This window comes from Chaetodon auriga, chromosome 16 (genome assembly GCF_051107435.1).
Source record: "Chaetodon auriga isolate fChaAug3 chromosome 16, fChaAug3.hap1, whole genome shotgun sequence".
NCBI lineage: Eukaryota > Metazoa > Chordata > Actinopteri > Chaetodontiformes > Chaetodontidae > Chaetodon > Chaetodon auriga.
The window spans coordinates 18,738,295-18,752,312 of NC_135089.1; the positions used below are offsets into that span (position 1 = coordinate 18,738,295).

The 14,018-nt window shown below is 42.8% G+C and overlaps 1 protein-coding gene across 1 annotated transcript; it reads left to right on the top strand.

The window, feature by feature from the left end:
• The first annotated feature begins 1,633 nt into the window (after nucleotides 1-1,633).
• rab3db (RAB3D, member RAS oncogene family, b) lies at nucleotides 1,634-13,471 on the top strand. Its single transcript, XM_076753170.1, has 5 exons — nucleotides 1,634-1,925; nucleotides 4,706-4,942; nucleotides 9,742-9,860; nucleotides 10,040-10,164; nucleotides 10,327-13,471. The coding sequence occupies exons 2-5, from the start codon at nucleotides 4,706-4,708 to the stop codon at nucleotides 10,512-10,514; spliced, it is 669 nt and encodes a 222-aa protein (XP_076609285.1). The 5' UTR covers nucleotides 1,634-1,925; the 3' UTR covers nucleotides 10,515-13,471.
• The last annotated feature ends 547 nt before the right edge of the window (nucleotides 13,472-14,018 follow it).

Here is a 14,018-nt window from a genome sequence, read left to right on the forward strand (position 1 = left end):
AAAATATAGACAGAATTCACTCTGAACACTTTTATCTCACTGACATCGTAATAATGTGCCCTGTAATCAGTTTGGAAAATACACAAGGAAGTTAGTCCAAGTGTCTTGAGGAAGGAAACCAATTACACATTCTGAGACTCTTTGAAAATACACTGGGTCTTCAGGTGTCCTGTGAAGTTGACCGCTACAGTGGCAACAGGAAATACACCCCATTCAGACAGAGAACAGGTTTATCTACTCCTCTCTTGATGGCATCACTGGAGAGAGATTTCGAGTGAAATGTTCATGTCTTCAATAGAGCTTGAGAAGTGGCGTGTATATAGCAATATGTGGGTTATTTGGATCAGCCAAGTATGACATGTGGACCATGAAGAAAATGTACATTGTTTAAAAATTCCTTAATTCTGTGTGTGCAAAGCAAAACAAAAGGAAGTAGAGAAACAAAAGGAAGTGTTGAGGACTTGCACCAGACAAGTTCCACCATCCTCCCTCATTCCTGACCCACACAAGGAAATGAATTTGTGTGTGTTTATGTCTAAGAAGGAGAGTCACTGCAGCAGTCACACAGTCTGAACACTGCTGCTAGTTCAGGGACCATTATTTGGAACTCCAGTTATACTGCAGAGCAGCCCTGCAGTAATATGGTGTGTTAAATTAATTATGAGCCTGGGAGTCTCATGCAGTTTTATCATCTGTAACGTAGAGATGTAGACCTAATTTGCAATTGTCTGGTCTCAGTGATGGATATGCACCTGGATGCAGCAAAAAACACTGACATCCTAAAAGAATGTGCAATTCATCAAATGCTGCTCAGTTGATACCACCATTAAAAACACACACACACACACACACACACACACAGCATCAGAGATTGTATTTGAAAATGATATAGAAAAGAAAATGGCTCATAACTGACTAACACATACTGAATAGTTGATTATTATTTTTATCCCAAGTTTTTGTAGGAATATTTCAAAAGAATACACTACGGATGCGCCAACTGGGCATGGCCTCTCCTGATACCAATTCTGAGACTCCACAATAATAATAATAATAATAATGAATCAAGATCCAGGCTAGCTGTTAGCCCTGTTTCCAGTCTTTATGCTGAGCTAAGCTAATGAGCTGCAGGCCGTTACTGCATATTAACTGTAGCTACAGATGTGAGTTGTATCAGTCTTCTCATGTAACTCTCTCTAACAAAGGAGCGCATTTCCTAAAATGTTGAAGTATTCCTTTGAACATAATAGGGTACATACAGTATGTGGGATGTGGGTCGGTTGGAGGCCATAACTCATTTTTGCCCTGAGCCCCCCTAGGAGGTTAATCCCTCTCTGATTATGGGATTATTGAAGAAACGATACAACAGGAGGGAAAATATCTAATAACTAATAAACTCCCGACAGAGATAATGAATACTGTACAATAAATATGACACACACACACACACACACACACACACACACACACACACACACGCACGCACGCACGCACGCACGCGCGCGCGCGCACAAAACTTCTTTTGTTGTTTCTTGCGGTCTGTGCGCAGGAGTTGTGCCGCGCGCTCACGTGCGCACGCTCTGGGGACAGCCCTGTCCTCGAGCTTCGTGGACTGGCACAGCTTCAGAGCTTTGAACTACCGCGTCAGTGTCCGGGCGAACAGAGGCGGCTCCAGCTCCGCTGTCAGCTTCAAACACTCAACCGAGATCCGGGAGCTGCCCACGCCCGCGAACGAAGAACCGGGAAGAAAGTAGCCTGTAGCAGAGGGAGGAAAGCAGGTCCGGCTGCTGGCGCTGTTGCTGCAGCAGGGTGGGATATTTCAGGTGTTCGCTCTACTTTCGTACGCTACTTTAGCCGGCACCTCGCCGCCGAACGGAAGACAGCAGCGTCGAAAGGGGACCGAGTTTGCTTTCTTCCGCAAGAAGGTAAGTTTTTTTTTAAAGTTTCTGAGTTCAGGAGCTTTTAACTGCTTCTTCCTTCTTGCCCGAGTCCTTTACTCAGTTAAGTTACACGTTTCCTTTTTTTGTTTGTTTTTTTTTTTGAGGCTACCAGGTTTATCCCTGCGGAATGATATCTATTGTTTGGGTTAAACCTGTTTTTTTTCCGCTACAGTATTGCTGCAGAAAGAAAGGATATTTCGAATAAAACTAATGTCCAAACCTTCGTCGCCCATTTATGTTTGCATTTCATTCTTCCCGCTAATGAAAGAACTGATGTGACAGCTGCCAACTAATCAATACTGGACATTTCCTGCGGGGCAGGCAGACTACTGGCTCCTGGCTCAGCAGATAGTGCCAGCTGAGGGACCTGGCTGCACCAACATCAGGCTCCATTGGCCATAAATGCCTGTATTTGTTTTACTGGAGATAATGCTAATGCAGTGTGCCACAAAGGAGCTCCCATTCTCATCCATGCTGCAGCTCAGGACACGGCTATCTTATTGATATGGATGTCGACTGTCCTCCTATCATAGCAGGTGCTGATGTGGGAGTCCCTTACCAAAGTCATCACAGCTGCTCAGCGGGACCTGCTATCCAGTGTTGCATTACATTGTCCCCAGACTGACTATTCCCAGACAATCAGCTATTTCCATCATGTGAAAGAAGAAGGCTTTCTAATCGCAGTCAGTAGTATTGCTTTGAATAGGCTTAGTGTCATTCTTAGCAGTTATTTACATATATCGAGGGAACTTGACACCACAAAATTCGGCTACACCACACAGTAGCATGAAAACTGTATGTAAATCTTGGAATTTATATGACATGTTTCTAAAAAGGGATAGACTGTACGAGCCTGCTTACTTGCCTGCAGACGTCTGGGTTGAACAGTAAACATGAAAGACATGTGACTGGGTTTACCTCAGGCTTTAACTGAGTTGAGTTAAGGAAATAACATACATTTTTGAGTGGATTCAACCTATGGGATCTAAGCACACAAAAAATGTGCCCTCTGAGACCCTTACACAGCACAGGCATCATGTGTTTTTGGGATTTCACAGCCAATGTTTCAAGAGATTAGAAAGACTTGGGAGTAATGACTTGAGCACGGGCCTTTATGTAACACCCAGAGAACACTTTTGACCTGAATGGATTGCGTTTATAGGGCACGTTCCTGGGCTTTAGATTTAGCAGTGAAGTTGTGAAAGAGTGTTATGTTATTTTCCCACTGACAGTGAACACAGCTTCTCATTACAACATCATCCAGAACAAAAGGTTGCACTGGCTGGTTTGTGCAGAAAGTCTGCTTTATGCCTTCGTGGACTGAAAGTTAAATGTAAGTCACTGCAGCTGAATATTTTCTTGTAGCACATATTAAATAATTTATGAGTAATACATTTCGGGTTGGTGGTGTTTTCTCACTCATGCAGTCCCGTAACATCGGTTTCAACAGACACACAGCTGTATACAAGACAAGCTATCAGTATACAGGTGAAGAAGATGTCCTCTCATCCCCTGGCACTGTGATTACTGTGAGAGCAGACGTGTATACACACAGTAAACACTTTTGCCAGGCTTCTCTAATTTCTTAGGAACGAGCTTCATCTCCTCTCCTCTCCTTTTTTTTCCATAGCCCGTGGTGGTAGTGTGATAGATATCTGTATCCTGCTCTGGAGACCTCCATCTGGCCAGTTAAAAGCTGAGGGAACTGACTGCTTTGACCACTAATGGGTCTTGTTGGCAGCTGAGTCCTAGCTGAGTCTCCATGGAGACGAGTCTCAGCAGAGAGAGGAGGGGCCGAGCCGCACTGATTGATCAGCTGTGTGTATGTGTGTTCAGAGGGACGGACATGGCTAAGCCCTCTGCTCTCTCTTTCGCACCCAAAGCGGTGCGGCGGCTCTCCTTTCTCCCACCGTTTGAATGACTGACACTAAAAGGCGCTAATGGCAGATAATCTCATACCTGCCCTCAGGAGAGATTACACTGAGATGAATGGTTGCAATGAATCAGATGGACAGATGGCACCATAATTCCCATAATTTAAAAGCACAAGTGTTGGCTGTTCTAAACTTTATCCCACTGTTATGTTTTTGTATCGACGACAAACCCTTTTAGTGGAGTCGTAACATCACATTGATCGCAGATGGATTTCACTAACATCTGGCCAAGCTTTGATTCAGTGGTAGATCGATAACAACTGCATTTCTTTTATATTCCAAAGAGTTGAGCAAGTTGATCATTTGGTTCATCGGGGTTAAATCTGAATCTTCAGTTTTACACCCCAGAATGCATTGTGTGTTTCATTGAGGACTGACAAATGTGCTGAAATCATGACGTGTTCACATCGATGCTTGTTAGCTGTGGTGGAACATTGCTACACTTCTTTTAGTGTTGATCAAAGAAATTTCAGGAAGGAAAATGCATGGTATGCAGAAATGTGTTTTCGTTACCCAAGGATGAACCCTTTACCTCTACAGAGAGAACATGTCCTCTTCCTCTGAGTCTTCCATGGCCTCTTCCCTCTGAAACCATTTACTATATACTTGAAATCACCTGACCGATGTTCCACACTGAGATGTGGTTCAAAGCTTTGACAAAGCTAGTAAAGGGACCTTGAGTTGAGATTACTGTGTCACTAAATCTTAAATTGCCGCCCTACTTGGCTCTAACCCTTTTCAGAAACTGACTGCAGTCGTGTTGCTGTCAGGTGCTTTGGAAATGCTGCATGTTACGTTCAGTTTTGAGATTGGCTGCTCCTTCCTCTCTAGATGGCATCAAATGACTCGCGGCTCCAGCAGCAGCCTTCCCAGAAGGATGCGGCCGACCAGAACTTTGACTACATGTTCAAGCTGCTGATCATTGGCAACAGCAGTGTGGGAAAAACCTCCTTCCTGTTCCGCTACGCAGACGACTCCTTCACCTCCGCCTTTGTCAGCACTGTGGGCATCGACTTTAAGGTCAAGACTGTCTTCCGTAATGACAAGAGGATCAAATTGCAGATCTGGGTGAGTGGATTAGAGCTGTGATACATTGTTGTTTTTATTTGTTGTATTGCATTGTGTTACCACACTGCCATTTGTCATAGGCAAACAGACAAGTAAACAACAGGCTTTGGCTGGCAAACTACAGCCACAACAATTAATGCTTGTTTACTGTAAAGTAATATAGAGGAGTTCATTGCCTCTCTCAGTCTGTTCTACACTCCACCTCCATGTGCATTTAATTTAAATTGTAGTTGTTAAGGAAAGTGGGAGCTCCAGTCTCTTAGATTTTATTGCTTTCAATGTAAATAAAATAAAACACCAGATAAAGAAAATTATCGCATGTGAAATGCTTGTTAGTACCAAGAAAACCCTTTCAGCCAATTTAGGGATGGCCTGTGAAGACCAGGTTTGTCTAGAATTGTGGGTTTGGCCCTTGTGCAAGTTTAGCTTGTGAATTGTGCAAGTGTAAAAAGCATGACTTCCTCATGGTTTCATACACGTTCTTCCTCCCTTATCTGGTAAGGGTACTTGCATATTTGCATATTTGTATAAGTAAGATGGATGTACTGCAGTAAAAGGGTGTCATATTTCCATACTTTTAATTGGTGCTACAGAGCCCAGTTGGAGATCAGGGTTCAGAGACAATTAGAAACTGTCTTGCCTCAGATCTGGAGTTATGCTGCCCTCCATTGAATCCGCAATAATTGATTTTTAGGCCACTTTGGGGCAGCAGAAACTGGCTTGTGAACACAGTACAAACACACGATCACCTTTTACGTTGATGTGGTGAATGTGTTAGCATACGCGATACTTACATCTGGTACAAAGCACAGTTTCATTTATTTGGAGTTGTTTTTTACTCTGTTTTTGGACTCCATGAATATCTTTTTAGCAGCTAAATGTTCCTCTATGTTCAACAGTGGGTTGCTACCTTTGTCTGTCTGCTGTTTCTTGGGCAGGAACAATAATGTACATTGGGATAAGTTTTTTTTTGCTGTCTGCTGTGGATGAAAATGATGCTATGAGGACAGTAAGACTGAAACACTAAAAGTAAAGTTGTGACTCATAAAGTCAAAACAGAAGTGTAGGATGCTGAAAAGTTCCATAAAGCTGATGAGAACTGCAAATCGTTGTTAATGCTCTGTGGGTTTCACCCACATTACATGGTCGTTTGACCCATTGTAATTGTAAAAATAGTGATTATTGCTGCTCTAGATTCATGGTTTGTGGATTTAGATAATAATTTGCTCATGCAGTTTTAATTTGATCACGATAAACGTCTGTATCCTTCATTGCATGTTTTGGGGTAATATTTCTTCTTCAAATATAGAATCAGTTATGATATGTTGTGAGGCTGCACAGGAGAAGTCAGAATGTGTCTTTTTGTTGACCTTCAGCTGTTGATTCAGCTGCAGTTTGTGTTGTTACGCGTATGTGTGTTGCAGTGGTAGTGCTGGTCTGTCTGCGTGAGACTGTGTCCGACTGTTCCTCTTTGTTAACTCAGTTTTTCATGTGTGTAGCACATCTTGTCATGAGTTTTGAGAATTTGTCAATGCCTTATTTCAGTTTGTGGTTGTTTATTTAGTGACACTGCAGCAAAGCACGCAGCAATTGCTGTAACTCACAATTTAAAAGGCTGCTACGCAAGTAAGGTGAATGCCAGCCATTAGAGTTTGAACAAGTTCTGCTTAAAGTCATAAAAGTTAGTTTCCTCAGGAAAACGGTCAGTAATGTGTTGATAATGTGTTCAGTGGCTCTGTAAGGGGCTTTGTGATGATGCCTTGAGGGTTATCTCATCTTGGACTTAATGATGAGTTTAACGGAAACCATGATTTATATGAATTATAGGAAATGTGGGATGTTTTTGCAAGGCACAAAAAGTCAGTTTTGATTTGGTCTGTTCTCTTTTTCATACCCCAACTTTACAGAAATTTAATACTAAGCTGGTTGCACGACTCTCATGTATATATGGTAATTATTATTGGTCATTATTGGTTAGCTTAGCCTGAAGACTGGACACAAGGGGAAACCGTAGTGAGAAACAGTTAGATCAAGCTAGATCAACAGTTTGAATAAAACATTTAATGGCTGTATTCACTGTAGGGCTTTTCCACTTTACTATAAAGTGTATCCTTAATTTATCTCTCCACCACCCGCTCATTCCTCACAGTACACCACAGATCCTATTGATGTACATTGTTAAGGCTGTGCAAACAGATGATTCATTTGAACCAACAAAGTGTGGGGCACTGTATGATACAACTAATGGTGACCGGGATGAATCAGCAGCAGAGGAGTCCACGCCAAAACACACATTCACCTACCCAACCAAGCATGTGGTTCGGTAAAACCACATGCAGTGTAAGTGGTGTGTGATATTCTGACAGCTGACGAAGAGGGCCACAGAATTAACCATAATGACTCTGCAATGTGCTTTGGGTAGTTGTGTGACTAGTCGGATTTTGAGAAGGTGTGCTTATTGTGTGTGCCTGGCCTTGACATAACAACTGGTGGTGCTGTTGAATTACAAAGAGAGCTGCTATTTCCTCAGCTCAGGAAGCAGAGGAAGTTCCCTATCAGCATTTGACAGAGACATAACGAAGATATACTGCGGTGCTGTTTCAACAGTGTGTTTAAAGGGTGTGGGACCAGCAGGCATGTCTGAATTCAAGTCCTCCTCCATGTCGTGTTAATAATCAACTCTGAAATTTCATGCCTGTTAAATTCATGTTCGCTCCCATTGAACACCATCTGTAAGCAATTTCACCAGGTCCTCAGACAAAGAGTATTATTGATGATTCCACTCTGCCAGCTGCTAGCCTCCCTTTACGTATCATGGAAACAGGCTACCCTGATAACACACTGCATGGCCCTTGCACATTAATAGGCAGAGCTCAAGCTTTCATGTAAACAGTACGTGTTCGCACTGTGTGCACGTATTGTTTACATCCCCCCTTTTTGGGTCATGGAAATATGCTTCTGATCTTTGAACAAACACACACACCTTTTGCACACTTTGCATAAACACGCCCACACATATGTTGCATGTGGTAACCCAGGGGATGATTGCCACTGCTTTGTGTTGGCAGCTAATAGAAACGCAGGTGACGCATGTTTAAATATCAGGGTCCCAGTGACGTCAGAGCACGCAGAGGCCTGATTTCAACCCCTTCCTTATCTGTCATCATACATATACACATGAAGGAGCAGCTTTTGTTTACTGGCTGGGGTTGATTATAGCAACCCTGCAGACTGTCTATTGGGTTAGATGTCCCAGTGCACTGCCAAATATTTGCTCATCTCTGCGTGGATGAGATAAAGATGGACCTGGAATATTTCACAGGTTATTAAAACAAAAAGAACCTGGGACAGAAAGCAGACTCTGACTGTGACATTGGAAAGAATAAAAGAATAAATCACACCAGAGCAGTGCTTTTTCCCCTCTGCTGTCTCTGATAGAAGGATTTATGCAGCAGGCCTCTCTCTGTCTTGCCCATTTTGTAAAGTGAGAAGGATCATTTGGGCTGACCACCCGGAGCAGTCCTGGCTGTAATGGAACATTCATAACCCTCAATGGTCTCAGGTTACCCAGACAACCCACACCTCCTCCTCCTCCTCACTGTGAGGAAAACATCATACAAGCACAGAAACACACACACAGGCCCCCTGATGCAAATGAAGGACTGCGACAGGTTACCAAGTAACCGTGAGAGTGGAGGGGAGTTGCTCTGCTAACTCAGTCTACCTGTTTCATCTTTTTGCTTTGAGCATCCGCCAAATTATTTGGAGCCGTCAACTGTGACATCACACATTACCTTCATTTAGAAGACGCCTAAACTCAGTGTGGCTGGGAGGCAACACCGCACAGTGGCCAGTCCTCCTCTGACTCTGACGTTCGCATTTCTGTCATCTGTGTGTTTCTTCTTGCTGGCTGGTTATTGATGCGAACCAGAAGGCCTGGTGTGATGAGAAATTACTGTGGCAGGAGCTCACATCTGAAAGCCGTCTTCTGCTCGATTGTGTGGAATGGCGCAAGTGACATTTTGATGTGGTAATGAAGCAGGAAGGCTTCACAGAATGCAGTCATATGTTTCCCAGTGCACAGGATCCATAAGCATCTTCTTCAGTTTTTTACCTACTTTATTTTAATTAGAAAATGCTTCTAATGACTCGAATTCCTTATTACAAGCTTCTCCTCATGTAGGAGTGGGTGTTATGTTAATCAGTGTCAGTTTGAGAGTGAAGTAATAGTTTACCATCCCACCATTATCACTTATTAACTAAACCAGTAGAGTACTTCTGCAGGTGCCATGCCACTAATAGATAAATGGCGGAAATGTCAAGCTTTTCATTGACCACATCTAAAGCTTTAAAGCTGAATTGTATGAAAAGAATATTGTAACAATATCCACTTTTATATAGTTAATAGTGTTAAATAACATCCAGTTCAAGTTCCAGTTAACTGATTTGGAACATGATGGTGTTGACAAAGTGCTAGAATTAGACAGTGCCGTTGAAGTAGACCACTCACTCTAATTGCTAAATGATGGATCCACTGCTCTTACGCTGTGGCAGTGGCATCTCACAGCTGTAACAGATAAGCGTTGCAGCAGCAAGCTGTGGTTAGATAATATTGCCCCCTTGTGGTTTCAAATCGTGTACTGAATGATCACAGGAGAACTGAGGATTTCTGTTGGTTTTGTTGACCTTGATGAATATAACATGTATGAAGCATAGCATAAATATATTTGTGTCTGTGTGTGTGTGTGTGTGTGTGTGTGTGTGTGTGTGTGTGTGTGTGTGTGTGTGTGTAAATGCAGGATACAGCAGGGCAAGAGCGCTACCGCACCATCACCACAGCCTACTACAGAGGAGCCATGGGCTTCCTGCTCATGTATGACATCACTAACCAGGACTCCTTCAACGCAGTTCAGGACTGGTGAGTTGGACATTTTTGAACAGTTTTATATATTAATACAAACACCAGGATATGATGTGTTTGACCCATTTGTCATTTAGTTGTAATTTAGATTATCTCAAAAAGAGTTGAATGGATCTTTTTGTGACCTGCAGTCACACAAATCACGCAGTCTGTTAAACATTATGTCTGTCCTACAGGGCGACACAGATTAAGACATACTCATGGGATAATGCTCAGGTGATCCTTGTTGGTAACAAGTGTGACCTCGAGGATGATAGGCTCGTACCCACAGAGGACGGCCAGCGACTGGCTGAGGAGCTCGGTAAAAAATCTCCTTTTCCCTTTTTTAAACAGTTTTGTCTCATTGTAAAACTTCTACAGATATTGGACACATGCATGCATGATATCTGTGTTTATTCTAAGACGCATACATCCACTGTATTTGTACATAGATGAAATGAAATCATGTTGTGCTCCCCCTCAGGCTTCCAGTTCTTCGAGGCCAGCGCTAAGGACAACATCAATGTGAAGCAGGTGTTTGAGCGTCTGGTGGATGTCATCTGTGAGAAGATGAACGAGAGCATGGAGGGAGACATCAACCTCATATCCAACCACGGGAGCCAGGGCCTTAAAGACTCCACTTCAGACAGCCAAGGGGGCTGTGCTTGCTAAACCACCTGCCTTTGTAACGAGGCCCCTAACACACGTACACACACACACACACACACACACACACACACACACACAGATGCTCAGACATAAAGACCAACTCCTTCTTTGTGCCTCAACCATGCAAAGGGCAGCACCTCTTCCTCCTCTCTCATCACTCCAGCACCGCCCAGCTCTGCCTCTTCCACACAGCACAGCATGAACCAAAGGACAGCTAGCTGAGATGTTCTTCATCAGTGCTGTCAGACCCTTCTCCTCCCCAGGCATGTTTTTCTGTCTTTTCCCTCAAAGAGGCCTACTCTGCCTCTGTGGCCTTGACCCATCAGTTCTGTGTTTTGTCCACCCACCACATCAGTCGCCTTGATCCCTGCTGCCCATTTCACATTTTAAATGTACTGTATCTGAAACATTCGTTGGCTGGCTTTCATTTCCTCTGCCAAATATTTGTGCAGATAGCTAGAAGCTAGTGATGCCAAGTAGGGTCTGTTGATTGCTGTATTTTTGGCATTCATTGTTTTTTGTTTTTTTTTCATACAGTATGTGTACTGAGGTTTGCCTTACTACTACTACTACTACAGTGGACACTCTACATGTGTTGAGCTCATTTATTGACATACTTATGATCTGATTGTCTCTCGTGATCAGATATTTAAACCATACTATACCGAATGAATGATGTCTCTACAACTTTAGGCCCTTTTTTTTGTCCCTCAGATTTATTTAGAAAGTTATTTTTGGTAGATACATAGAAGAAAATGCCACAGTAGCTGCCAAATGACAGTTCAGAGAGTGGTGTGCTTTTTGATTAAGGGCACTCCATGTTCACAACTGATCGAAGGAAAGAAGACTGTATCAGTTTTGTACAGCCTTCTTTAATTGATGTATGCCTCAAACAAAGGCATATTTAGCTTTGCAGGGTTTGGGAATAGTTTGTTTTGGGAAATCTGCATATTGGCTTTGTTTTGCAAGAATTGCAGAAGTCTGTTAGCTTAGGGCATCACAAAGACTTTTTCATGTTAATGTTCTTCATTTGAACAGAGATAATGCACAAACAGCATTAACCTTATGTAAAACAAGGAGAGGTGTCCTTGGGAAGACATGGATCGGGTATCCCTGTCAGAATAGCATAATTTGTTGTATGAATAAACTAATAAGATATAACTTTTTGACATTTTTACCTTTGGGCAGAGCTACGCTAGCTGTTTCCCCCTGCGCTAAGATAAGGTAAGCTAAACAGCTCATCTTGACTTGAGTCTTAATGCCAGTCTCATGCTGCCCTCTGTCCCTCAGTGCTTCTCGGAGGCTGCTGAAGCCTGCTCTTGTGCAGTTATGCAGAGACGTCTGGAGGGCTGTGGTAAACGTTGAGCCTCTTACAGTGCGAGTGTGCTCGAACGAGGAAGTCGTTTAACACTGGTGACACTTGTCACATGACCTGCCCTGTGTCCTGTCCTCACTCACCCCTTTGTGCCACTCTTTCTTTAAAACCACCTCTCTCTCAGCAAACACACACACACACACACACTCGCACACACACACTGCTCCCCCAACTGCAGCATGGCAGAGCAGTTGGCGCGGCAAACCTACTATGCTTAATAACTGAGTATTTACAAAGTGGTGAATTATCTTTTTTTGGTTTGTTTTGACATTATGACTGTTTTGTGGAGCAGCACTGTGTGTGTGTGTGTGTGTGTGTGTGTGTGTGTGTGTGTGTGTGAGAGAGAGAGAGAGAGAGTGTGTGTCCTCAGAAAGGGAAGAATACTGAAGTCTAGGCGTCAACTGTGCTGTTGCCACTATTAAGAAAAGCAATGAGCAGGTGCACAATGTTAAGAGTGTGTCACTTTACATATTCCATTACTGTAATGTCTCATCTTGACATTGAAGTGAATAAAGTGAGGTTTTATCTTCATTTCATCATGTTACGTTTGCCATCGGTTAAACTGTACATTTAATAGTTTGGGGGTTTTTTTGTTCCTTTTATACATTTTTTTTTTGACGTTTCAGTATTGAACAGTCAGCCTCCCTCTGCCGAAACCTGTGTCCTGATTGATGAAGCCGAAATTGGAAGTGACTTTGGATTACAGGAATGAAAAAAAAAACAGAACAAAACAAAACTAAGGTACACATTTTTTTTTTTGGCTATTATTTTCTGTTAGTTGTCATTTACAGTGCCCAGTGCCATTTGACCATCACCGTCCACGTGCTGACTACTGACTGTCAGTTAGTATCAACCACAACCTCTGCATCATGATAGCAGCCTCTCGTTGCACTGCCAAAGCCCATCGTAGCTCCACACAGCTCGGGGGTTGGGGTCACAACTGGTGGTCAGCTCACTGCCTACTGTCGTATAAGCCTGTGGTCAGTTATCTCTCCTGCCGGCCTGTGCTGCTGAATAGTGATATAGCTTTGCTGATATCAGATAGCTGATATTATCCTGTCATCTGCACCACGTTGAGCTGTCATGCAGGGTTTAACATGGAAGCTGTGTGCAAGGCCAGGGACTTGTAACACTACATTTGTATTACAACATTTGTGTATGATGCACTGTGCAGGTTTGCAATGTATAGACAGCAGAGAGCATATAATATCTGTGGTAGTTTCACTAAAGGAGCTTACAGTGGCGGCTGTTGCTTGAATACATATTGAATGTGCTAAAACTCCCACTGATACTGATTTTTTAACCACTTTGTCCTGCATTTGCCATATTGAAAAACTACTGACTCTGATGCTTTTGTACAAATATGTCTGTAGCATTCAGAGCGGTTAGTCTTGGGTGTTTCTTCCTTATGTTCACGATCCATTTGTTTTTATGTCTTATATTCCTGACTGATTGAAGATCAGATCATTTGAACCCTTTAGCTCTGGATGTGTTCAATGGAAGCATTGTGAGAAAATGCATCTTATACACAAAAGTAAACTGAATATGTTGAAATGTGTACATTAAAATAATGAATATATTCATTACAGAAACTAGAGTGTAATTTCAATCTACGTCTTCAGTCCTTTTTACCAAATCAGTCACAAATTGTCCAACATGACTGGGAAGTGTTTGTGGTGACAGCAGCTTCTAAAGTGTAATTTATGGCCATATATCATCCATTCATCCTACGTGCTATCTGACAAACCAGAGAAACCACACTCTGCCATTGTCCTCCACAACAATACAGATTTCCTCATCCTCTTCTTCCGCTCACCGTGGTCAGTGGCACACAGCTACCTTTCCTGTGCAGGGCCCCTATTTACTTTCCAAACTGGACTTATCTGGAGTTTAATTTTCACAGAACTGGTTGTTGTGGAGTTGATTTCAATTAAGCATGTTGAAAGATGTCATCATCTGTAGCTGAATGTCGTCATGTGAACGAAATACAGCTTTTCTTGACATCAGCACCTTCACTTATCCCCTCTGGTATGATGTAAAGAAACGTTTCATTGCATTTAAACTGACGGGGATGGGCCGCTACGCCCCCCCTAGGCTACTTATCATGGATGAAGAAACAGGGACGTCTGCAG